Raw genomic sequence first — 26459 nt, forward strand, 5'->3', positions numbered from 1 at the left:
AAATAAAGTATACCCAATCAAAAGGGCTACATGTCTGGGCCGTGTCTCCTCCCTGAGTTATACTGGAATCATCAATTGTCTATTGGCATTCTTTATAACAACAGCACAGCCACTTCTCCTGTGCTGTGTTAAAATCATAAAACTCAGGCCTGTCCTATCTCCATCTCCCACAGCTGTGGTTTTTGGGTCTCTATGAATAACATTTCAGAATCATCATGCGGTGGAGGACACAGCATGTGCACAGTATTTCCCAAGCCCGGTTGCCAAGAATGAGCTAATGTTAACCCTTTCTTGCATACAGTGAGCCTTACAAACTTCAAATGCAAAGCCATTCAACAATGATCGACCTTGCCAGCAGAATGGCAGGCTTTTATGGTAGATCCCCAGACTTCCAGAGACAACATTTAAAATTATGTCATAAGATTTATAAAATATTCAACCATCCTTTTCCTTTTTGATGTTTTCATAGTGACTAAACACAAAGTTTGCATCTGTATATAAAAGACAAGTTAAATAAATGTGTGCCACCTTCCTAGCTTGCTTTTGGAAAATGTGTCCAAAAGATACTGACCATAATCTATCCTCCATAAAAGAACAGTATTAGTTTAACTTTTGTTTAGTAGCCTCAAACTGCACTTCCCTTCAAAATATAAAAACAAGAATTGCAAATATCAATTTTCAATTAATTGGTAATAGCTGCATATACGGTGTTAAGAACGATCCTGAGGTTGAGCATGGCTTAGCAAAAAGAGATGGCTATCACTGGATAATAAATGTTTTCCAAGGATGCAAGGTAGGGAGTAGACATGTAAGTCATATTTGCCATCCCTGCATAATTGGAAGAAGAGTTAACATTGAAAACATCTTTTTATCACAGATTTAGAGAACAAACTGGTGGTTACCAGTGGAGAGAGGGAAGATGTAGTAGGGGATTAAGAGGTATAAACTGTGAAAAGTGTGTTACTCACTCACTCGTGTCAGACTCTTTGTGACCCTGTGGACTGTAGCCTGCCAGGCTCCTCTGTCCATGGGATTCTCTAGGCAACAATACTGAAGTGGGTAGCCATTTCCTTCTCCAGGGGATCTTCCCAACCCAGGAGGTATAAACTACTATGTATAAAACAGATAAGCTACAAGGATATATTGTACAACACAGGGAATATAGCCAGTATTTAATAATAACTAGACATGGAGTATAACCTTAAAAATTGTGACTCACTATATTGTATGCCTAACTTATATACCAGAGATGGCAATGGCACCCCACTCCAGTACTCTTGCCTGGAAAATCCCACGGACGGAGGAGCCTGGTAGGCTACAGTCCATGGGGTTGCGAAGAGTCGGACACAACTGAGCGACTTCACTTTCACTTTTCACTTTCATGCATTGGAGAAGGAAATGGCAACCCACTCCAGTGTTCTCTCCTGGAGAATCCCAGGGACGGGGGAGCCTGATGGGCTGCCATCTATGGAATCGCACAGAGTCTGACACGACTGAAGCAACTTAGCAGCAGCAGCAGCAACTTATATATGATTGTACAGCAACTTTTGCTCAATAAATTTTTAAACAAAGTATCTTTTCAGCAATTAATAGAAATTTACTAGTCTACATCTTAAAAAGGAGCATTTAATGGAAAACAAACACTAAATTAACACTCACCATTTGATCTATCTCATAGGTCAACGCATCACGTCAAGAAGCCAAATTGATGGAGGAATGTGATCTTCTTATTGAGATCATTCAGCAAAGACGACAAATCATTGGAACTAAGATCAAAGAAGGAAAGGTATGATTTCTAGGGCAGAAGGTTTCAAATTCTCCACCTGGAGAAAATATACTCCCATGCACGCCAGTAGCTTAAGAAATACTGAATGCCTCCTTTTTCTGTATTTTCTGCGGTTGTACTCTTTAAGTCTTTAGGATGTAGGTCAAAGCCCCTTTGTGGGCCAATTTTTGCTCCACCCTTTCTTTGTGTGATGGTCTCCTAGACACACCTGCAATACAAAGGCTGCTCCATGACCCAACTCCAGGGCACAGCCCGGAGCTCTGGTCTGTTAGAGCCCCAGTTTTCTGTCTCTCTTCTCTGGGAGCAGATGGGTTTCATAGAGAAGAGTTCATTTCACATTTACTGCTGTATCCCAGTACTTAACACAGCACGAAATAAATGTTTGAATAAATCAGTCTTTATCTACAGAAATTATGAAGTGCTTTCTCATGTCCCTGAGGGAATTTAGACAGGTGTCATTTCATGGTGGCAAAACGCCTGCCATTGCATTGTATCATAAGCCCCTTTGTGGATCTATTAATAGTACTTCTTTGCTAATGTTTATATGTCTGAAATTCCCATGGTTTTACAGTGCCCTATATTCAAAAAGCAATTCACCAGTTTAAATTATATTCTTTATAGCCGTCTTATTCAAAATTTATTTCAAAATGTTGATAACTCTAGAATCACATTATTCTATTTTTAAAATAGTCATATTTGTATTGATAGATTTTTGATTCACTTTATCCCATTTCTCTGCCACCCTCAAGACAATTTTGTAAATATTTAAAAATACAAGTTGTTTGTTCATGATCAAATCAATTCTTGAATTTCTCTTATTAGCGCTCATAACTATAAGGAAATACATATAATTAAATCCAATCAGCAATAATTAAGTAGTATATAGAGATTACAAAAGCAAATGGCTATGCTCTTCGGTTTTCTACAAAATTTGAAAGATACTTCTCATCGTATAATGTTTTAGACTGCTTTGTCTATGTAGAATGAAAAACATTTATACATGTACATTGTGATGATCACAAAAGTTAAGGTCAAATCAAACAGGTCTTGAAGCTGTTCCAGTGGATTATCAAATTAATATAAAATTATTCCCTGACTTGAAGAGATCGTTTGGCATGAACATGTATACACACTGCTATATTTAAAATGGATAACCATCAAGGACCTACTGTCCAGCACAGGGAACTCTGCTCAATGTCATGTGGCAGCCTGGATGGGAAGGGAGTTTGGGGGAGAATGGATCTATGTATATGTATGGCTGAGTCTATCCCTTTGCTGTTCATCTGAAATTATCACAACATTGTTGATCAGCTATACTCCCGTACAAAATGAAAAGTTTTTTTAAAAAAATTATTCCCTGGCCAAGGATGGACTCAGATGTGTTAAACAATTACTTACCCCACGAAGAAATTATACTGTCAGTCTGGAATCTGTACTAGATCTATGTCCTCTTCCATCATCAGGCACCATGTGTATATTTCTTAATACCTGACATCTTCCAGGTTCTCAGACACATGAGAGCCTGAAAACAAATGCAATTAATTATTAATATGCATATGGAAGGCAGTTTGTTTGCCCTTACGTGGTCATATGCAGGGATCAGCTCTCAATACACATTACTTCCTTATTGCTGCTCAAACAAATTACCACAAACTTAGTGGCTTAACACAACACAGATTTATTATCTGACCTTCTGGAGGTCAGAAGTCTAAAACCAGTCACAACTAGGTTCCTATCGATATTTCAGCAGTGCCGTTTCTTTCTGAAGGTGTACAGCAGAATTCATTTCTTTTCTGGCTTATAGGAGCCACCCGCATTCTTTGGCTGGTGGTTTCTTCATCACATCACTCTGAGCATTACTTCCCGCCTCTGATCTCTTTTCTCTGGCACAGACTCTCCTGGTTCTCTCTCATCAGGACCCTTATAATTACATTGGGATCACCCAGATAATCCAGGATAATATTCCCCCAGCTCCAGATTCTAAATTTAGTCACATCTGCCAAGACTTCTGTGTAAAGGAACATGTAAGGTCACATTTTTTTTAACTCCTGGGATTAGGACGTGGGCATCTTTGGGGGCCCTTATTCAGCCTGCAATGACTCCACCACAACCTCCTGGCCAGCAGGGTCTCATAAACTAGGTCAAAGTAGCGAAAGGGTGTCCCCAGTTCCAGCCATGATGATATGTGGGCTTCATGCTCTGGTGTACCCACTCTGTCCTGAACGCGTCTGTGATCCAGAACATAGTAAAAGAGAAAAGCAAAGAGACACATAGCTGGGCCCCACACGAGATAAGGCTTCTCAGCTCACTGAAAGGGACTGACAAAAGTTTCTTGCCAGCCTCCACCTTGGGTCAGAGCTTTTGGCAAACTTCAGGCCTGGGAGTCTGGAGCAAGTCAGTTGGGTCGGAGCCGGGCTCTGCACTTAGTTTCTGATGGCTACACAAAGGGCGAGAGCCTCAGCAATGCAGGGATAGCACAAGGCTCCTGCGCGAGGGCCCCAGGGATGGGGTGAGGGCGACTGTCAGACCGACAGGGCAGGCTAAGCAAGGTGAGTGAGGGGGAAACTTATGAATGACTGCTGCCCTGTGAAAACCGAAACCCAAACCACAATTCCAAAGCACATAAAGACATCTTGAATTTCTGAAACACCCCCAACAAAATCAACGAAGACATTTTTCTCACCTCAGATGAAAGGAATTTGATGGGAAAATATTTAGATGTTCAAAGAGATCCACAGAGGGATAACTTCTATCTTAAAAGAGCAAAAAGTTGTGAAACCACAAAAAGGAAGATGATAGGAAATAAGAAAAAATAGATATAAAAGCAACAAATTAGAAGTTTTGGAGGGGAAAATGTCTACACTGAAGTTGCAAAGAAAACTCAGCTGGAAGGCAATTTTGGAAGCTGAGTTTCAGCTGAGTTTCAGCCTCCACGGGGTAAACTCTACACATAATAGGTAACTTGATCTGTACTTCACATTACATACAAAAATTAAATACACATGGGTCATATACTTAAATGTAAAAACTATGAAGACTCTAGAAGAGAAAACACAGGAGGAAATCTTGGTGATCTTGGGTTGGCCCAAGATTATATACAATGGCAAAAACATAAAAGAAATATTTACAAACTAAAGAGATAATTATACGTTTTATATTATCAAAAGTAAAAACTTCTCAAGGCACTCTTAAGTGAGTATAAAGACGAACCACACATTAGGAAAAAATACTTACAAATGATTTATTTAATCAAGTACATGTATCCGGAATATATAACAGATTTTCAAAACTTATGATTAAGGAAATAGATGACCCCTTCACCAAAATGGATAAAAGATCTGAATCGCTACTTTACCAAAGAAGGTATCAGGATGGCAGATAAGCACATGAAAAGATGGTCAAAATCATTAAGTCATTAAGGAAATGCAAAGTAAAACCCCAGTGAGATACAACTACTTTCCTCTTAGGATGGTTAAATTAAAAAGATGGACTATGCCAAGTGCTGGTAAGAATGTGGATTAACTGTAACTCACACACAGTTCTAAGAATGAAAACTGTATTTTAGAAAACTGACAGTTTCTTCAGTAGTTAAATATACATGTACCCTTCCATCCAGCCATTTTAGGTGTTTACCAAGAAAAATGAAAGCGGATGTTTATATAAAACTTGGACATGAATTTTCATGGTAATATTAAGGGTAATGGCTTCCCAGGTAGCACTAGTGGTGAAGAATCCACCTGCCAATGTAGGAGATGTAGGAGATCCCTTGTTTAGGAAGATTCCCTAGAGAAGGAAATGGCAACCCACCCCAGCATTCTTGCCTGGGAAATCCCATGGACAGAGGAGCCTGGTGGGCAACAGTCCATGGGGTTGCAAAAGAGTCAAACGCAACTTAATGACTAAACAACAATAGCCCTTGACTGCAAATAACCCAAAGGCTATCAATAGATAAATACAGAACTGATTAGTGGCATTTCCATACAACGCTATTCAGCAAGGAAGCCCATATGACAACATAAATCATGAGTGAAAAAAGCCAGACAGAAAATAGTACATACTGCATGAGTATATTCATACAGAATTCCAGAAACAACACTTTCTAATTAGCTACAGTGGCAGAAAACAAATCAGTGAATGCTTAAGGATGAATGACAGAGGGGTGGGCAGGATAAATGACAAAGGGGCAGGAAGCGAATTAGGGGCATGATACAAATATATATATTCATTACCTTGAAAATGGGGACTCTCTCATGGGTTTACACATATTTGAAAACTAATCAGATTTGTACTTGAAATATGTGCAGTTTCTTCTATATTAACTGTATCTCAGTAAAGCTGTTTATATGACAACTAACTTATAAGTGATTGATGCAAAGAAACAGAGGAAAACAACAGAATGGGAAAAACTAGAGATCTCTTCAAGAAAATTAGAGATACCAAGGGAATATTTCATGCAAAGATGGGCACAATAAAGGACAGAAATGGTATGGACCTAACAGAAGCAGAAGATATTAAGAAGAGGTGGCAAGGATACACAGAACTATATAAAAAAGATCTTCATGACCCAGATAAACATGATGGTGTGATCACTCACCTAGAGCCAAACATCCTGGAGTCTGAAGTCAACCGGGCCTTAGGAAGCAGCACTACGAACAAAGCTAAGGGAGGTGATGGAACTCCAGCTGAGCTCTTTCAAGTCCTAAAAGATGATGCTGTAAAAGTGCTGCACTCAGTACGCCAGCAAATTTGGAAAACTAAGCAGTGGTCACAGAACTGGAAAAGGTCAGTTTTCATTCCAATCCCAAAGAAAGGCAATGCCAAAGAATGTTCAAACTACCACACAACTGCACTCACCTCACACGCTAGCAAAGTAATACTCAAAATTCTCCAAGCCAGGCTTCAACAGCATGTGAACTGAGAACTTCCAGATGTTCAAGCTGGATTTAGAAAAGGCAGAGGAACCAGAGATCAAATTGTCAACATCCAATAGATCATAGAAAAAGCAAGAGAATTCCAGAAAAACATCTACTTCTGCTTTATTGACTACACTGAAGCCTTTGACTGTGTGGATCACAACAAACTGGAAAATTCTTACAGAGATGGGAATACCAGGTTTTTCCAGTAATCATGTATGCATGTGAAAGCTGGACCATAAAGAGGGCTGAGAACCGAAGAACAGATGCTTTTGAACTGTGGTGTTGGAGAAGCCTCTTGAGAGTCCCATGGACAGCAAGGAGATCAAAGCAGTCAATCCTAAAGGAAAGCAGTCAATCCTAAAGGAAATCAGCCCTGAATATTCATTGGAAGGACTGATGCTGAAGCTCCAATACTTTGGCCACCTGATGCAAAGAACTGACTCATTGGAAAAGACCTTGATGCTGGGAAAGATTGAAGGCAGGAGAAGAAGGGGGTGACAGAGGATGAGATGGTTGGATGGCATCACTCATGACTCAATGGACATGAGTTTGAGCAAGCTCTGGGAGTTGGTGATGGACAGGGAAACCTGGTGTGCTGCAGTCCATGGGGTTGCAAAGAGTTGGACATAACTGAGTGACTGAACTGAACTTGTTTATTTATACCATGGAACAGTCTTCAGAAATTAAAAGCAATGAACTGGGGTGATACATATTTATATGGACGAGTCACAGAAAGAGAAGCAAGGTTTATAATGATTCATAGAGAATAAGAAATATTGTATACAGTTTGGTGAACTACAAAAAATTGCATACACTATTGAGGCAAACATACATTAGCATGCTTGGGAGTCATCAGAAGTGTGTTTTCCTCTAGAGAGAGACATGAATGGAATTAGGAAGGAACGTACAAGGGCTTCAATGTCATCAATAATATTTTACTGCCTTCTGAAAAATCCTATGCTAATATGATGAAAACACTGACATTTACTAACGCTGGTGCTGTGTATGGCAACATTGGTCATATGACTTGAAAAATTGTACTTTCGAGGTGTATCCCTTCTTAAAAATGCATGTTTGCCCAGGGACATGATCTCAGAAGAAAGATGAGGGCCCAGTTCAGCTTTCCATTGAGTTACTACCTTGGCACATGACCAAGGACTAGTTCATCCCTAACCTGGGAATTCACAGTGACTAAGTCCCTGGCCAGGGAACTGGGTGTCAGAGAGACATTTTAAAGAAAAGAAGAGCATGCCTGCCAACTCCCTGCCCAGCATCTCCAAGTATGGGCTTGAGGCCCAGTGAGGGTGTCCAGGGTAGTGACTTGGAAGTCTGAAGACTGCAATCCAGAGAAGTGCTCGGACCAGCACTTAGAAGTGGGGAGCTGAAAGCAGAATCATGGAACCCACAAAGGTTAATCCGAGCCACCTCTTGACTTTGCCTCTGTATTTAGTGCCAATCATAACGCCCTAGACCCAGAGAAAACAAACTCACTGCATATCCTCCAACCACAGTGGGGGGGGTGGGGGTGGGAGGGGCTTGGGAAAGCTGCCAATCAGATGATGCTGTTACCCATTAGTACAGACTGGTAATTCCTTCCCTCAGACCATCGCGCCTTCTTTGAAATAATAGCTCAACAGCCTTTATACTTGGACTGACTGAAGAGTCTCAAGCTCTGAGACTCCCCAAGAAAGAGCTGGCTTATTTCTTCAGCAGTAGGGGATAAATTTCACATCCACACATCAACACAGGAAAAGCTGACAACAGACTCCAGGTTAAGCAAATGATGTACTTATGTTCAGACAGATATCCGAGAAAGTTGTAGCTAAAAACAAAAGAGGGTCCCTTCTTATCACTACTTTTATGTGCTCTGAATCTCCAAAGTTGCTGGTAATTACCCTGCAGTCCATGTCTGGGCTTTTGTATAGCCTTATAAAAATGCTCAGTACAGTCCTTATTGTCAGTTCAGATACTTCTGTTAATTGAGGATCGATGGTTTGGACCAAACAATTTTGGGGTGAGAACCCTATGTAGATAAATAAAAGCACTTAAAATACATTTAAAGAAAAATAAAGGGCCACTTTTAAAAGCATTTGTAAGGTAAAATAAACAGCAAGTAAATTGATATAAATAGGCCTATGTCCCCAGTAAAAGGAGATTCCAACAAAGAAAGTATTTCCATGATGAATGTGTAAGTGAACTCCACAAATTATAACATTCAGTCACACTTCCCCAAGGAAAAAAGAACACTGACAATTTAGAAAAAAAAATTAAGTAGTATATTTTAAAAGGTGTTTTCTAATGAAGACAGTCGTATTTTGCTAAATACTCAGTGTCTGATCCTGAAGTGTGGTATCACGTAGGACAGTGTTTCATATGTGATCCAAATCATGGCCATCTGATTAGAATGATTTAGGTCAACAAACTTTGTAAAGGGCCAGGTATAATAAATATTTTCAGTTGTGACCTATAGGCTCTGTCATTACTGCTCACTGCTGCCCAATGGTATAGTGTGAAAGCAGCCATAAATGATTCATAAACACATTCATGTGGCCCTGTGCCAATAAAACTTTATTTACATGAACAGGTTTTGTGCTGGATATGGTCCATAGACCATAGTTTGTGAACTAACTTAGGAAAGTGGTTTTCTTTTTTCTTTCTTTTTTACTGAAACCCACAGTAAAAAGTACATCAAACCCAGCACTGACACAGGGACACATAGAGAAGTAAGTTTTATGAAACCCAACTTACCCTTTCTACAAGGAATGCACTCTGCTACTGTCTTTTCTTCTCTCCTCTTTCATTTAGTTTTTTTTAAATGTGAATCCCATCCATTCTGGTGATTCATCACCTGCAGATCAAAAAACATTCACTGCTTGTTAAAATGCAGATTCCCACAGCCCGCCAATTACAACTCCTCACCTAGGATTTCGAAGTGTTGGCCCAAACATTTACAGGTTTTCTTTAAGAGATCCCCAACTGATTCTTGTGCACACCAGGCTTATAAAGCTCCAGTCTGGCCTATCAGATGGAATTCTACACAGAAGTAAAATTAAAATTAAACCAAGTTGTCTTCTGTAAAACATATTTTCTAAGGCAGCTCTCATTTTGGCTTGAATTCAACTTATGCATGATTTAGGACTTTTTTTTTCCCCTTTTCTTCTTATGTCACTCTGAATTTCCAGCATCATGATAGAATTTTGTGTGTGTTTTTTTTAAAGAAGAAAGTGCAGGTCAAGCATTTTTCCATTTGTAATCTGTGTGATCACTACAATGTATACCGAAAGGACATGCAGTTATTTAAAAGGAATACTTGGACCTTATTTGTTTTGTTGCTGTTAGAATTATACTAAATACCTTCAATTCTGCCATGTAACTTGTGATTCAGTATTCCTTCCTCTCACAATTTCTTCTGGATGTGTTCCAACATCTTGAATTGGACTCGATGCCTTTCTGAGCTTTACCTCTGGATATAATGCTGTTAGAAGCTAAATTCTATTTGGTGTACAATAAGTGTCATTTTATTCAACTAACAAACACAGTTAATCGGCAGTGATGGTCACTGTAATTATATATAATGTGATCAATCTTTTACTGGGCTTAAGATAACATACTCTATGTCCCAGAGTTTTGACACTTCATTTCTCTAACCCTTGACTTTCAAGAATCTCACTCTTGCCTGCAATCTTGTGGCTGCCGCCTCGCAGTTCAGCATTCATTTCCTTTGTCTGCTCTGGTACAACAGAGCTGAAATTGGACAGTCCTCAGAGGCCTCAAGTTCTGACATCTCCTTCCTTCCTTTACTTCGATTAGACTTGCACGGGGATGATAATGATGACTTGGAGAAAGGAGGAATTTCTTGGAGTTAGCAGGAATTCTGGAGGGAACCCGAGCCAGCCTTGTCTGCAAGACAGATGAACTGGCCTCCTCCCTACCCTTTCACCCCAGGCTGTTTTCCATTCTGGAATGATCAGAAAACTGGCCAAGACCTGTCCCAGGCTGTGTAGACTTGAGCGGGGGGGGGGGGGGGGGTGGTGGTGCAAAGGGTGCACTGCTGTTCCAATTAGCACTCTCATTTTCCCCTGGCTTCTGGCCAGAGAGCTCCATCTCCCAGCACACTGCAAACACCAGAGCAACCGGTCAAGTGGGTTACCATGGACTTATCGCAGCCTGCCCCGAGGTGATGGTCAGTTATGTTTGAGGGTCGTTTTCAAGCAAGACGGAATCAGAAGTTGGAATGGAGGTTGGAACCAAATGAGCATTTTTATCCGGACTGGGAACTGCTTATCAAAATAGTTTTAGTTATCAAGCAAGCACAAAGTGCCTGGAAATGACGTTCCCGGTGAGGGGAAATGGCCCAGCTGTGCTTTTTTTGGCTTTCTTTCATCTGTGGAACAGGAAAAATATTAATCAATGGAAAAAATGCTCCCTTTCTGTTAATTTAACACATGAGTTTGCGATAGTGTGGTTAATAGTACTATCTAATGTGTTTACATCACCATTTTATTACATGGGTGGCAAAGAACTTTTGATTTGACTTAAGCCACACGTTTTGCACCTACAGCGATGTTTTATTTTCTCATTGGCTGAAAAAATATGATAGAGAAAGTTCCAGGGTTCCCTGTAATCTTACAGTCATTGTGTTAGAATAGCTGAGGGAAGAGGCTCAGTGACCCTCTAACTCACACTGGGCAACACCTTTTTTCCCCATCAACAGGGAAGCAATTCGCAATTCAGGGCTTCCTCCTGAAACAAATTAGTGACACTTCTCCAAGAAGATAAAGAATAGCTCAGACAAGAGTGCCATGACTGGGGTTCGCAACTTTCTCTGCCTCCCTTTTGAACTTTTAGTGAAGGATGACTTGCACACAACCGAACTCACACACTGCGAGGGTGCAGCACAATGCATTTTCACTAAGCAAGCCCACCCAGGTAACCAACCATCTCCGTGCCTCTTTTGTTCCAGGTGATGAGGCTTCGCAAACTGGCTCAGCAGATTGCAAACTGCAAACAGTGCATCGAGCGGTCAGCATCACTCATCTCCCAAGCAGAACACTCTCTGAAGGAGAATGATCACGCACGTTTCCTACAGACTGCTAAGAATATCACTGAGAGGTGAGTGCAGGGACTGCTGGGAAATTCTCAGTGCCTGGGCTCCCGTGTCTGGGCCGTGATTGGTTGGCCTTGCCCTGCCTTGCTTTTGTTTGCATTTTCAAGGCTGGGTACCAGAGAGAATAGAGGCTTTGAGTTGCTTTGTTCCAGCTTAAAATGCTTCCCTTTGACCTGTCAAAGCCTTTTCAGTAACAGCCGGGAGTTCAAGGCCTTTGAAACAAGAGTCTGCCAGTTGGAAAGAATAAAATCTGCCTTTTACTGGGGAAGAAAGCTTATGATGGCACAAAACTACATTTATTATGACTCTCAGACCTGATCTTATCATATACTTGATAACAAAGCATCAAAATGAAGGCCAAAACATAAAAGGGAATCTTTTCTTCCATCTCAAGGCTTATCTAGTTTTAAAAACCACCCAGGTGTTGTTCTCTGTGAATCCTGTTTTTATTTGGTTGAGAAGCTTTGCCTTTCCTCAAAGGTCAAGACCAACTCATATGGGGGAGAGAAGACCCAACTGTCAACTTCATACCTCCTTCTTTGAAAATCTTCTTTATTCTATGGTGGGGGACATAAACATTACATGATTTGAAGGGACAGCTCAGCAGTGAAACTGACAGGGGTCACTGCACCTTCAGTGCACATACTTGATAGGCATAAAATTACTCGCCTTCACTGATGCAAACAACCTATAGCAATTCTTGGGAAGCCCAAGAAAAGCACCTCACACCACCTAAATGCATGACCTCTCCAGCCAATGCTATTGACACTGACTTTTCATTCAGTGGAATTTGCAGAGTCAACTCACCTTTATCCAAAGCCATAATTGAAGCCTATCCCTGGAAGACCTTGGATAGCTCCTTGTTCCTGATCTTTATCCAGCAGCAGGGCTCTGCAAAGTCTGCTTATAAAGGACCAGAGAAGAAATATGTTCCGCTTTGCAGGTTATCTAGTCCCCATGACAACTACTCAACTCAGCCATGATAGGTCTCCAGCAGCCTAGTATGGATGCAAATGAACAAGCAACAGTGTGTTCCAATAAGACCACTGGCAAAAACAGGAGGCAGGTCAGATCTGGCCCTTGGCCAGGGCTTCCCAGGTGGCGCTTAGTGTTAAAGAACCTACCCACCGATGCAGGAAATGTGGGTTTGATCCTGGGTTGGGAAGATCCCCTGGAGGAGGGCATGGCAACCCACTCCAGTATTCTTGCCTGGAAAATCCCATGGACAGAGGAGCCTGGTGGACTACAGTCCACGGGGTCGCAGAGAGTTGGACACAACTGAAGTGACTTAGCACACACACTGGACTTTGCCAGCCCTTGGCCTAGGGCAAAAAAATACTTACCATCTTCTGACCTGAATTTCTTCAGGGAAAGACAAAGAAAACTACCGATTATTGAGGGCTTGCTTATATTGCACACTGTGCTGATTCTCAAAATACCACACAGAGGTCGGCAGTGGTATTTCCGCTTCCAGTATCCCTTCAATGGGAGGAGGGTATGTCTCTTTATGGCTCTAGTCTAGTATCCAGCCGGTTTCTTTGTGTTCTTTCTTCTGTTTGAGATTTCCTCTGCGACTGGTTAGATACTTATCTCTGCCAATGAACGTGGATAACAGCTGGTTATCATCCCTTTTATATCCTTAAAATGATCTCCTCCCTCCTCCAAAGTCAGCCAGCTTGTTTCCTCAAGACTCGTCAGTTCCAAGTGTTTAATTGTCTCCACTGCTCTCATCTGGACTGCCTCCAGGTGCCTGAAATATTTATGCTAAAGTTAAAAAACTGCAAATAGCACTAATACTCCAGTGTACCCGGGACACTCAAATAGACAGCATTTACACTTACATCATGGTTTCCAACTGGGATCCACTAGCACTTTTCTCCAGCTATAAATTGTGCAATGTCCAGATGAAATGGCTAGTATGAGTTGCATTTCTCAGCACTTCTTAAAAATCTGAGCCAGTCTAACATGGATAAATTCTCACCTAGCAGGAGAGAGAACATGGCCCCATAACAGTTAAGATAGAATGTTCTGGAAGAAGATCTGCATTTGAAGTCTAACACAAGAGCATGGATGCCCACATGGCATCTCTCTTTGACCCAGCAGGTCATACCTAGACCCATTCAACTCTACCTCTCACAGGCCCATCTCGTCAAGAATTGTGACCCATTGCTCTTTCCACAAATTAATTTTATCATATATAGAGTTCGCCAGAAAGTTCTGTGGCTTATTCCATAACAGCTTATGGGAAACACCTGAATGAACTTATTGACCAATCCAATACTCTATTCTCAAGCCTAAGACATAATTTTTGGTGTGATTGTATGTGCACTTTGCTAACATGTTAAATAACCAAAACTCTTCACTAAATCCATAAGAAACTTGGCATACTACTTATGAAAAGTTTAAACTTCCATCAAGTTTGAATGTGTACTACCTGTAAAAATTTGCTAGGAGCCCTTGTCGCTCTGTTTCTTCATCCCATCTCTGTCTGTCTCTATTTGTCAATCCTCTTGGTCAATTCTTGAGCCCTTTGCCTTTTCCAGCAACCAGAATGTGGTAAAAGGGTGAAAAGGGTGATGACCTTGACCTTGTAATTTGGAAACCTGGGTTCAAATCTGAGCACTGTCACCTTTTAACTGTGATTCTTTGGGTTTGTCCAAGAGCTATTTTCAACTCAGAAAACCAGGCTCCTAATAGCTACCTCTATCCACAGTTGTGATAACATTGCTGGCCACTCTTATAAACACGTCTTCGGTGTCGTAGATACTCCATAATGTTCCTTGGATTTGTGTTTTCATATTACTTAACATTCTTCTCTAAAACGTGACTTCACAGCTCTGTTCCTGTCCTGTCTGCCTTGAGCTTTGGCACCTGTGTACTTGTAAACCATCTTTACTCTTCTAGTCAAGGGTAGAATGGCCACAGGAAACTTAATTCTGCAGGCCTTCCTCAAGTTAGAATTGGATGCAATTTTTCTGCATCCTTACATCACTTAAAGTGCGTATGTTTGCCTACAAGCTGAATCAGACTGCAGAAAGATTTTTCAATTCAGAAACATGAAAAAAAAACACCCAAGAGGGGAGAGAGCCTCAAGTTTTACATTGTAAGAGATGCATATGCTTTAGAATCAAGCCCTTGGCTCCATGCTAATTGCTCAGGAGTAATGCTGACTCACTGGAAAAGACCCTGATGCTGGGAAAGATTGAGGGCAAGAGAAGAAGGGGGCGGCAGAGGATGAGATGGTTGGATGGTATCATCGACTCAATAGACATGAGTTTGAGCAAACTCTGGGAGTTTGCTCTGAAGGACAGGGAACACTGGAGTGCTGCAGCCCATGGGGTTGCAAAGAGTCGGACATGACTGAGCAACTGAACAACAACAGCAGTGACAACTGGCATTTGGGGCTGCTCCCTGATACTTACAGTTTCCTCATGTGCTCCCAGTGGGCAAGACCCCCAGTCATCTTGTTTTCACCATGAGGACCCAAGGACATAACAAGCTGCCTGATCTGAATGAATGCATGAAGACATCTATAAAACAGGGTGATTATTCATTCCTACCTAATACAGTTCCTGTAGGGATAACATGGAATAATTTAACAAAGATATTAACTGAGATCCTGTCTCAAGGTAAATGCACAACAAATGCTAATTTCCCTCCTTCCCACTCACTAAATGGATCCAAATGGATTGTATAATGGACCATATTCTCAAGCCTCGCTAATGTATCATTCTTGGAGTGGTTTTTTGAACACTTTTTTTTTTTATGATCTTCTTTGCAATTGTTTTTTTTACTATAAAATTATGTTAAATAAACAAAATTCTTTACTCAATCTAAGCCTAAGAAAGTTGGTCTACTACTTATGAGACATCTAAAATTAAAATCGAATTTAGCAGCAAATTATCTGTATCAAGGGGCTTCCCTGGTGGCTCAGCAGTAAAGAATATGACTGCAATGCAGGAGACGCAGGAGCCATGGGTTCGATTCCTGGGTTGGGAAGATCCCCTTGAGAAGGGAATGGCAACCCACTCCATTATACTTGCCTGGAGAATCCCATGGACAGAGGAGCCAGGCTGACTTTGGTCCCTAGGAGGGACTTAGATTCTATCAGATGAAGTCTTTGTCCCACACCGCCATAGGCAATTCAAGGATCCAACAGACTTCCCCAGAATACAAAGCCGAGAATGCCAGTCATCCACCAGAAAGATGTCATTTCATCATAAGAATCAGAGTGCATCTGATGAGTGATTTTTGAAATGTGTTCTACTGGGTGTTAGTTGGTGTGAAAACAACAAGGCTCCAGAGTCAAACACATTTGGGAAATCCTGAGTTGACTTAAGTAAGCCACATTTTGTTACTATGAGACCTCACCAGGTTTTCCCATGGTGATGTGCATCGTAGCCCATCGACCTGAGAGGGACCCATTTCAATTCCATTGTCAGGGGTCAAGCATGTGGGCAATATTAAGGGAGCAGGGTAGAGAATCTTCCCATGGCATTGACTGTTTGGTGGAAATCTTGTAAGCACTGTAGCTCTAGACATGTATTCCTTCCACAACAGTGGCCCCAAGTGGCTGCTAGCAACTGAGTGTCATGGAGATTAGGGGCATCAAAGTCAAAATACAAACAGGAGGTAGGGACTTCCTTGATGGCCTAGTAGCTAAGACTCTGTGTTCTCAATGCAGGGGGCCCAGGTTCAATCCCTGGTCAGGGAACTAGAACCCACATGTCACAACTAAAGATCCCACATGCTACAACTAAGACTTGGTGCAGCCAAATGAATTAATTTAAAAAAATAGGAAAAGGAAGTAATGTGCAACCCACCCTATGAGGCATCAAGGTAGGACGCAATACCCTTATTTCCTCCAGTATGGTAAGAGCTTGACACACACATATCTATAAGCATGTGCACACATATTCCCATACACAGAGAGAGAGACATGACTAAAAGCACAGAACTGAGAAAGTAGGATAGTCTGAGAGCCCTGGTGGATTTGGGCAATTTATCTGAAAGGCCAAAATATGGGCAATAAGAATTTGGGGAATAAAAACATAGCCTAAAATGTTGAATTTGGCAGATCTCCACTCCCCTGTCACTCCAGATAAGAATTTGAAATTGTAGCCAAAGATAAATATCTTTCCTTCCATCAAAAAAAAAAAAAAAAGGCATGCATTGGGCTTCCCTGGTGGCTCAGTGGTAAAGAATCTGCCTGCCAATGAAGGAGACACAAGTTCGATCCCTGGTCTGGGAATAGTCCACAGGCCACAGGGCAACTAAACCTGTGCTCCACAACTACTCAGCCTGTGCCTACAGCCTGGGAACCGCAACTGCTAAAGCCCACATGCCCTATAGCCCATGCTCTGCTCTACAGCCCATGCTCCCCAACAAGAGAAGCCACTGCAGTGGGAAGCCTGTGCACTGCAACAGAGAATGCCCCTGCTAGCCACAGCTAGAGAAAAGCCCACATAGCAACAAAGACCCAGCACAGCCAAAAAATAAATAGAATTATTTTTTAAAAAGGATGGCAGGCATTGTCAACAACGTCCCTGACTAAAGCATGGTTTAGTTGATTGTTTCTAGACAACAGAACCAGGAGAAACTTGGCAATGAAATCTATTGTGGATGAACGTGAACAGAAGCTGGTGCCATAGGACAGGGGAAGTACCAGCTCGAGATTATCTGTTCAGAGCATTTGAGATCCTCTAACTTAGTGTGCACAAGGTCTACGCCACACAGGAAGAGCAGAGAAGCACAATAGTGCTTGTTTCATAATAGCTTGGCACACTTCTCCCTGTTGGACATCATAAAACAGAAATGACTGGGGTTTCACTTTGAAATTTTTATTTGAGGAGTTCAAATGGCCCTGTAGCATTTCTTTGAACTTTTCTGCATAGATGCAAATATTTTGGGCTCTTCAGTAAATGACATAATTGGAGGGCTTACTCAATATTCATTGAATAGTTGTTGACTAATCCTAAGATCTGAGTGTGAAGGAGTTTTGTGATAGTAGGTCGTAAGGAAAGCATTTCTTAAGTTCAGTTTGACCATGTGTGAAAATTGCCTAGCAACCATTCCTTTATCCATGAATCTGAATTAGCACTTGTCATAATAATTAGTCCAGTTCTCTTGGGTACAATAATTAGCTAATAAAATCACACAACTCTGCTATTCACTGTTTCTTGGTGAAAAGCTAGACTGGTGAATTTAGATTCTCCATCTTCATTCAAACACTTGCAACTTTTCTTTCCAGGGTTTAGGCCTCTTCAAACTTTCATCTGTGGACCTCAGTATCATTCCAGTTATGACACTGTTGATTGTCCTCTCTACTTCCCTCCCTCTGTAGCACTGAATATGTGCCAGAAGTACAATTATAGAAACTTTATTTCTAAGGATTTTGAGCATTTCACAGGACTGACTTTTTTTAATCAAGGTAAATTTTGCATAACATAAAATTAACCATTTTAAACTGAACAGTTCATTAGCATTCAGTACATTCACAACATTATACAATTCCTGCCTCCATCAAGTTCCAAATGATTTTCCTCACCCCAAAAGGAAACCCCACAGCCACTATGTAATCACTCCCCACTGTCCCCTTGCCCCCAACTCCTGGCAACCACCAGTTTACTTTCTGTCTCAACAGAGTTGCCTACTATGGACATTTCATGTAACTGCATCATACAAGATGTGGCCTTTTGTCTCTGGCTTCTTTCACTTAGCATAATACTTTCAAGGTACATCCACGTCATAGCATCTATCAGTATTTCATTCCCTTTTATGACTGAATAATATTCCATTGTATAGACATGCCCACAGATGTAATTTTTACAGCCAAGATATATTTCTTTATAAAATCCAAAACTTTAAGAGCCATTAAGAGATGCAAGAAGAGATCTACCTCATAGAGTAACCTGGCTGAAATTTTTCTGGACTAAATAGAAGAGTGCAGACCTAGAATTCTCTTCCTGGCTGCTGCCAGCTAGCTTTATGGCCTGTATACATGAGCGTAAGTGCCGTTAATTAGAAAATAAGTAACTAGGTAAAGGTTGTTTCTTTGCTCAAAATTTCCTAGCACGCTACACATAATAGGCCCTTGGTGGTGTTTGTTTAACGTCCTGAAATACCAGAATCAACAAGATTACAAGTCTAGCATAGTTTGATGTGCTCAGAAGTGGTTTACATCATCCCATAATTTTCTTGTTCTTAGAAGGATCACTTGCATTCTTTAATGAGTCAAAATGGTCTGCTATTGATAACAGCTTTTCCAATCAACGTTGACAGTACATTGCAGGAGATTGATACATACCAATAGCTTGCTTTATAGAGTATACACGGGAAGTCTAACTAGCAACCCTAATGAAGAAGAGAAACGGTGGATCCATCAAGGAAATGTGTGAGAAAGCTCATACATATTTTCTACGGCATCTGCTGGGAATATGGTGCAAGAAAATGAGGACAGGGAAAATGAAAACGAGCCAGACCAAAACTCCTTTTTTAATGTTTATTTTAGAGAGAGGCTAGCCATTGATGAAACTAATCCAATATCTGGGAACATTCTTTTTTAATCTTCACTTTGCCTTTTATGCAGCTTGAAATTTGGGAGATTCCTCTTTGAAGTGGAGCAGGGTCGGGTCTGAAAGGAACAAACAGTTTCCCAGACAGATGTGTGAAGAAATGCCTGGGGCCGTGTGCTTCTTGCTTGGGTTAGATGTGAGGGGGCCAGGCAGTTACATACCCAGCAATGTGAAATATGAATATTCTTCCGCCTCCATAGGGAATTTTTTTTCTGATAGTAAAAAGGAAGGGAGGAAGCCATTCCGCTGTTTTCCCACGTCCTCTGCCTTCTCTTGAAGCTTGTGCTCATTTGCATGTGTTGCTGCTTGTGCCATTCTGAGATTCTTTTTAAGGCTCACATGCAAAAATGGCACTGGTTTTTGTGGGATTTTTGACATTTAAAAAAAATTATTTTTAATTGAAGTATAGCAGATTTACAATGTTGTTTTTATTTCTGCTGTACAGCAAAGTGACTCAGTTACACATATATATATATATTTTTTTCATATTCTCTTCCATTATGGTTTATCACACAGTATTGAATATTCTACAATTCCCTGTGCTATACAGTAGGACACTGTCATTTATCCATCCTATATATAAGAGCTTACATCAATAACACTATTTTTTAATGATATTTCTTTTCCTTTTATTTTTTTCATTCCTGTGCAGTGATGGTAAAAGCTGGCTTGACATTTCTAAAAAGTTGTTTTGTTTCAATTACAGAGTCTCCATGGCAACAGCATCATCCCAGGTCCTCATTCCTGAAATCAACCTCAATGACACATTTGACACCTTCGCCTTAGATTTTTCCCGAGAGAAGAAATTGCTAGAATGTCTGGATTACCTTACAGGTATTGTCTTTGGTGTTTTCTTTAATACCAGGTACATTCAGTGATACAAAACTTTGCCACTAGATGAGTTTCCTAAAACCAGAGGTGTGGACTTCTGGTAAGGAACGAAGTCTAATATTCCTGTAAAAAATGTTTGATATTCCTTTTTTTTTTCCTAAGCAAAATAATACAGCCCAAGATTCAATTGGGGACAGAGGCAAAAAGACAATCTAGGTCACTAAAAGCACACTTACCACCATTTTTTGTCAGAGTATGGGTACCACGCATGATACCTGTGTCAGCCAGTACAGGGTTAGCGTGGCTGTTTTCCATTTCATGTCCACAAGGCAGATGACTCTCACAGTACCTTGGCAGAGAAAAACGTGGCAGCTAACTCTGATGGGGTATCTACCCTGCTCCACCTCTTGGTGTTTAACCTCCACAACATCGAATTGAGGTCAGGTATTATAATCCTCATTTTGCAAACAGTAGAGGTCATGCACCTTGCTGGAGGTCAGACAGCTAGGGAGAGGCAGAATTGGGATGTACCTCAGGTCTGTACACACTCCAAAGACTTCCGTTCTTTCTACTACAAGACTGGATTTCATCTTGGCGAAGGTCACCATAACAAACGTCCCCCAGATCACACTAGGATTCCTGGTGCCATGTTTCAGTTCTGTGGTCTCTGACAGGCTTTTTCTTTGGGGTCAAGCTTAAAAAACAAAATCAGCCATAATACAAGAAAACCTCACGCTACTCCTAGTCCTAACCATGCTCCCAAATTTTTCTTTGCTGTCAACCTCTGGGCTTCTGAGGTAGCTCAGTGTAAAGATACCACCTGCCAGTGCAGGAGACTCGGGTACGATCCCTGGGTTGGGATGGTCCCCTGGAGAAGGAAATGGCAACCCACTCCAGTATTTTTGCCTGGAGAATCCCATGGACAGAGGAGCCTGGTGGGCTATAGGCCATGGGGTCACAAAAGAGTTGGACACGACTGAGCAATTATACAACAACTAAGGCAAGAACAGACATGATAGAATGTGGACTGAGTAGACAACTTTATCTGTGTTGGCCAAGGCTGCAGATGCCTGCGACTTCAGAGAAGCTCCGTGTACACAGCGAAGCCAGGTGTGCACTGAACTTAGGATCTACCACCTTCAAGAGACTACATCCTCAACTGAGCACAACATCAGCGTCTCCACTCTCATCCTGTGTGTGTGTGAGCGAGAGAGAGAGCGTGTGTGCGCACACACCCAGCTGGGAAAAGGGAAGCAGAAGAGAGGGAGCACTGGGTAATGTGTATTTTTCTAGTCTGTGGTTAGAAAGCAGACTTGTATATTTAAGGGTGCTGTACCCAGAAGACCAGTTTTTTCCTTACCTGGACCCAAGGCGTTATTTTGAGCTTTTGTGCATTTGCAAGGGAGGCAAGTCACTCCAGAAACATCTTCTTATCATAGGGAGTTCTTACAAACCACATAATTCCTAGGAAGAAAGGAAGAAATTGACTCATAAAGCATGTCCAGTAAGGAATCAAACTTGATTTCAGCTATTCATGGATATAGCTCTGAGATTTATCTAAACTGACACTATTCCATAGAACTTTCTAAGATGGTAAGAACAGTCTCCATCCACACTGTCCAGTCAAGTACCTACTAGCCACATAGGGTTATTGAAAATTTGACATGTGCTGAGTTTTTACTGGACATGAGTTTGGGTAAACTTCGGGAGTTGGTGATGGACAGGGAGGCCTGGCATGCTGTGGTTCATGGGGTTACAAAGAGTCAGACACGACTGAGCGACTGAACTAAACTGAGTTTTTACTTGTAGTTTTCTTTAATTAAAATTTAATTGCAATGTCAAGAGCCACATGGAGCTCATGACTACTATACCGGACCATTCAGGTCAGCCTTTCTGGCACTGAAATGCTTTATATGATAGCATCCTATTAAATAAACTCTCCTTTATTATTGTATCATGTGGGAATGGGTGTGTTTGCAACAAGAGAAAATCCAGTGAGCAGTGACTGAACCCCTCAGAGAGGATTCCTATCACAGAAAACAGGATAGCAGAGGTGTGCTGCTCATGGCTGGACAGCAGTTCTGTGATGACTTCAGACACCAGGCTCTCTTTTTCTGTTTTGCTATCCTCATCTTGCCACATGATTCCATAACGACTCCACCTCCAAGCATTATGCCCAAGTTATAGACAAAAAGAAAGGGACAAGAGGGGAAATGATGACCAAAAGCTCTGGCTACCAGGTTTCTTTATTTAGGAAAACCAAAACCTTGTTCACCAGACAGACCAATCCAGGGCTTCCCTGGTGGTCCAGGGGTTAAGGATTGCCTGCCATTGCAGGGGACATGGGTTCGATTCCTGCTTCTGTAGGATCCCACATGCCACATGGCAACTACGTCCGTGTGCCTCAACTACGGAAGCCCATGAGCCCTAGCGCCCATGCTCCGCAACAAGAAAAGCTACTGCAATGAGAAGCCTGTGCTCCACAAATAGAGAATAGTCCCTGCTCACTGCAACTAGAGAAAGCCCACGTGCGGCAATGAAGACCCAGTAGAGCCAAAAATAATAAGTAAATCTTTAAAAAAATAAAAATAAAAAAGATCCATCCAGGAAATTTCCACTTCTGTCTTATGGGCTGGATCCATGTTGCAAGGTCATGCCCAAGAGCAAAGACGACCGCAAAATGTTTGGCTGGGCATGTGGCCATTTATGCACAAAATCAGTGTCTTATTGATAAGAATGTGTCCTCTCCCTTTCCCAATAGTTGTCTAATAGTATTTCAGGAAATGTATGCCCATTCTCATCTGTGTGTGAATGCCAAGGTACTGACTTCAGGGGAAATTGTGACCTTAGTTTGCACTGACTTGTAATGTGTACACCATATATCATCCCAATGACTATTTATGCCAAACGAGAGACCATATGGGGTACCTGTTATTATGCCTTCTTAGCTGTCAACCTCCAATACAAATTTGGACCATTTCTAGACATAACATCAATCCTGGCCATAACATACAATGCTCGGCTGATATTGCCAAGTCCAAATAGTTTATCAGACATTTGTAAGCAGGAAACGAAGTGTTTGTGAAGTATTAGCCCACCATTGCTTGTGTCCTGTTTATGATAGAAGTAAGAAAATAACAGTTATGGGACCAATTGCGTGAATATTGAAATTGGCAGCCCGCTGCTGTTCTCATTTACAGTAAATTGGATATTGACTTTTTAGGACAAAGCCATTGGCTTTATAATCAAAACAGGGTTAGCCTGCCTGACTATGAAAACAAGATTTTTTTTTTGCCCCTGACATGCATCTAAATGGTATGTCAAGTGAATAAGCCAGAGAGGTGACATTTCCTCTCTGATTACAGCTATAGCCATGTGTCTCCCAGCTACCTGCCTATTTCCCACACTTTTCTTTATATTTAATCATATGTAGCAGTGCAGAAAGAACCAAATCTTTCTACAGTAGTTGACAGAAATAATTCCAGGAACTATTTAATTGATGGGAGAATAAATATTTCTCCACTGATCCATGCAAGGTGATCCCACACTAACAGGGACCACACAGACAGTAACAAGCATGTTTTATGATGCAGCTGGGCCCCTCCCCATAGAAGGTCATCTCTTCATCCAAGTCACAGCACATGGCACTACATCTTGCACGTGGATACTTTGGGAGACAGATATATCAAGTCATATTCCAGAAAGAATGCTTTAAAAGGGCTCTGTGGAGTCCTTTGATCTTAGGGAACAACTTTTATTTTTCAAGTTATCTTTTTTAAAAATTGTATTTTGTTGAAGTATAATTGATTCACAATGTTGCATTAGTTTCAGGTGTACTGCAAAGTGATCCAGTTATACATATACATATATCCACTCTTTTTAAAATTCTTTTCCATTATGGTTTATCACAGGATATTGAGTATATTTCCCTGTGCTCTACCGTAGGACCTTGCTGTTTATCCACTCTAAAAGTAATAGTTTACATCTGCTAATCCCAAACTCCCACTCCATCCCTCTCCCACCCCTTGGCAACCACAAGTCTGTTCTCTATGTCTGTGAACCTGTTTGTTTCATAGATTGTTTCATTTATGTCATATTTTAGATTCCACATATAAATGATATCATGGTATTTTTTTTTCCTATCTGACGTACGGCACTTAGTATGATAATCTCTTAAATCCATGGCACGTGGCATTATTTCATTCTTTTTAATGGCTGTGTAGTAATTCTTACTGCATACCTTAATGCAGTGCCTGCTGCATGTAAGCACTCCACAGCGTTCGTGGAATTCAATAACCAATAGACTAAGCTGGGTTAACTGACTTTATGCTGCAGACATAAAAGTCAGTTGGCTTCGTATAATACTTGTCCTGGATGTATCTTCAGGTGGCAAAGTGAAGACTACTAAAACAATCAAAATTTTAAATTTTGCCATTTTCATAAACTTCCCTCCCTCCTCAGGTTTCTTTAGGAGTCATTCATCCTAACCAAAGTTTCAAGCAGTAAAGAATTCTCTCAACAGTGTAAGCAAACATGGCTCCTCATGTCGGATGCAGATTATTTCTCCTTTTGAAGTTAGGTTCTGGTGTACAGAAGAATGGAAACGCAGGCCTGGATCGATTCTTTAAACCAGGGCTTGGCAAACTTTGACTGTAAAGGGCCAGATAGTAAATATTTTAGGCTCTGCAGGACATATGGTCACAACTATTCAACTCTGCTATTGCACAAAGGCAGCCAGAGACAATATGTAAAGGAATGAGCCTGGCCGTGTTCCAATAAAACTTTATTTACAAAAACAGGCAGTGGGCCAGATTTGGCCCATAACCATAGTTTGCCAGCCCCTGCTCAAAAATATTATTGCCCATGCAAAGCACTCAATGCTGAGGCTTTTTCTTGCTCACAAACTCATCTCATAAAACCAGTTATTGAAATCAATCCAGTAGAAGTCAACTGAAAAATCATCATTTGGGTAGGATTTAGACTTCTCTGCTGCAGAATGTGTTCAAGAGATAAAACAGCAGCCTTGCCCAATGATAAACTTAATCAAACACCAAGGAATCCTGTTTTTCTTGGGGAAAGAGAATGTACTTCTTAGATATGACTGACTGGTAATCATGTTCTTAATTTGAAATATCACCTATAAACTGAAAAATGAGAGGAAAATAGAACCCCACTAACAAATTTTCATAAGGCATCAACACATCTAAAAAAAGAAAATTTTTGAAGAATTATTTGGCTGATTTGTTAAGGGTTAACAAACATCAGCATTTTTCCAGATGAGTGGCTGCATATAAAAATCTGTGGCATGTTGGAGCTCAGAAGTTGGCTAAGTTTGGCTCCCATGCCAAATCTGGTCTTCACCTGTTTTTGTTAATAAAGTTCTACTAGAACGTGGACATGTCTATCAGTGGACAAATGGTCTCTGGCTGCTTTCTGTACAAAGGCAGAATTGAGTAGTTGCAGCAGAGACCAGGGCAGCAGAAGATGAAATGCTTGGATAGCATCACCGACTCAACAGACATGAACTTGGGCAAACTCCGGGAGACAGTGAGGGACAGGGAGGCCTGGCATGCTGCAGTCCATGGGGTTGCAAAGAGTCGGACATGACTTAGCAACTGAACAGCAACAGCAGAGACCATATGACACACAAAGCCTACAATATTGACCATCTAGCTCTTTACCGAAAAAGTTCGCATCCCCACAATGGGGGCGAAATGACAGAAGTTCAGTTCGGTTACTTTTTGTTTAAAATGTTTTCTTCCATGAATAAAAGAGTCTTGTTTGCTTACCCTTATAGACATGCTTTCATGATGCACAGAGAGAAGATACTGGCTGGCTGAAGTCACATCACCTGGGAAAAATCACAGTGATAACCAACCAACGAAATGTTCTTTGGATTGGGATCACTGTCTCTAGGATAATAGTTCTGATGGATAGATTTTAAAAGGCCTGCTTTGACTATCAAGACAACTCCTCTGAAAGGGATCCCAGACGTGTCTGCTTCTCTGCTGATGACCTTCTTGTTCCCCACAGCTCCCAACCCTCCCACAATTAGAGAAGAGCTCTGCACAGCTTCCTATGACACCATAACCGTTCACTGGACCTCCGATGATGAATTCAGTGTGGTTTCCTATGAGCTCCAGTACACCATTTTCACTGGACAAGCCAATGTTGTGAGTGAGTATCGCACGCCCTATTGATTTCTCTATTGGGTGACTGTTTTCAGATCAATTGCATTCCTGAAT

At 41.2% G+C, this 26459-nt stretch overlaps 1 protein-coding gene and 1 long non-coding RNA gene across 4 annotated transcripts in view; one reads left to right on the forward strand and one right to left on the reverse strand.

Moving 5' to 3' along the window:
- The window catches only part of LOC145536627 (uncharacterized), a 41051-nt gene extending 28244 nt beyond the window's left edge, over positions 1-12807 (reverse strand). Inside the window, exons 1-4 of the long non-coding RNA XR_014075940.1 lie at positions 12617-12807; positions 9451-9550; positions 3185-3308; positions 1660-1766 (exon numbers count right to left, since the gene is read on the reverse strand). This is a non-coding gene — a long non-coding RNA (uncharacterized LOC145536627). The remainder of the gene's footprint in view (positions 1-1659; positions 1767-3184; positions 3309-9450; positions 9551-12616) is intronic.
- Positions 1-26459, forward strand: part of MID1 (midline 1) — a 186408-nt gene that overhangs the window by 139193 nt on the left and 20756 nt on the right. For all 3 annotated transcript variants that reach the window (XM_081566133.1, XM_081566135.1, XM_081566134.1), the window contains exons 4-7: positions 1679-1786; positions 11666-11814; positions 20090-20217; positions 26248-26391. In XM_081566133.1, coding sequence (XP_081422259.1) covers positions 1679-1786; positions 11666-11814; positions 20090-20217; positions 26248-26391 — 529 coding nt within the window. The remainder of the gene's footprint in view (positions 1-1678; positions 1787-11665; positions 11815-20089; positions 20218-26247; positions 26392-26459) is intronic.

The sequence above is a fragment of the Giraffa tippelskirchi genome, chromosome X, assembly GCF_054371585.1.
Source record: "Giraffa tippelskirchi isolate mGirTip1 chromosome X, T2T-mGirTip1v1.2.pri, whole genome shotgun sequence".
Taxonomy (NCBI): Eukaryota; Metazoa; Chordata; class Mammalia; order Artiodactyla; family Giraffidae; genus Giraffa; species Giraffa tippelskirchi.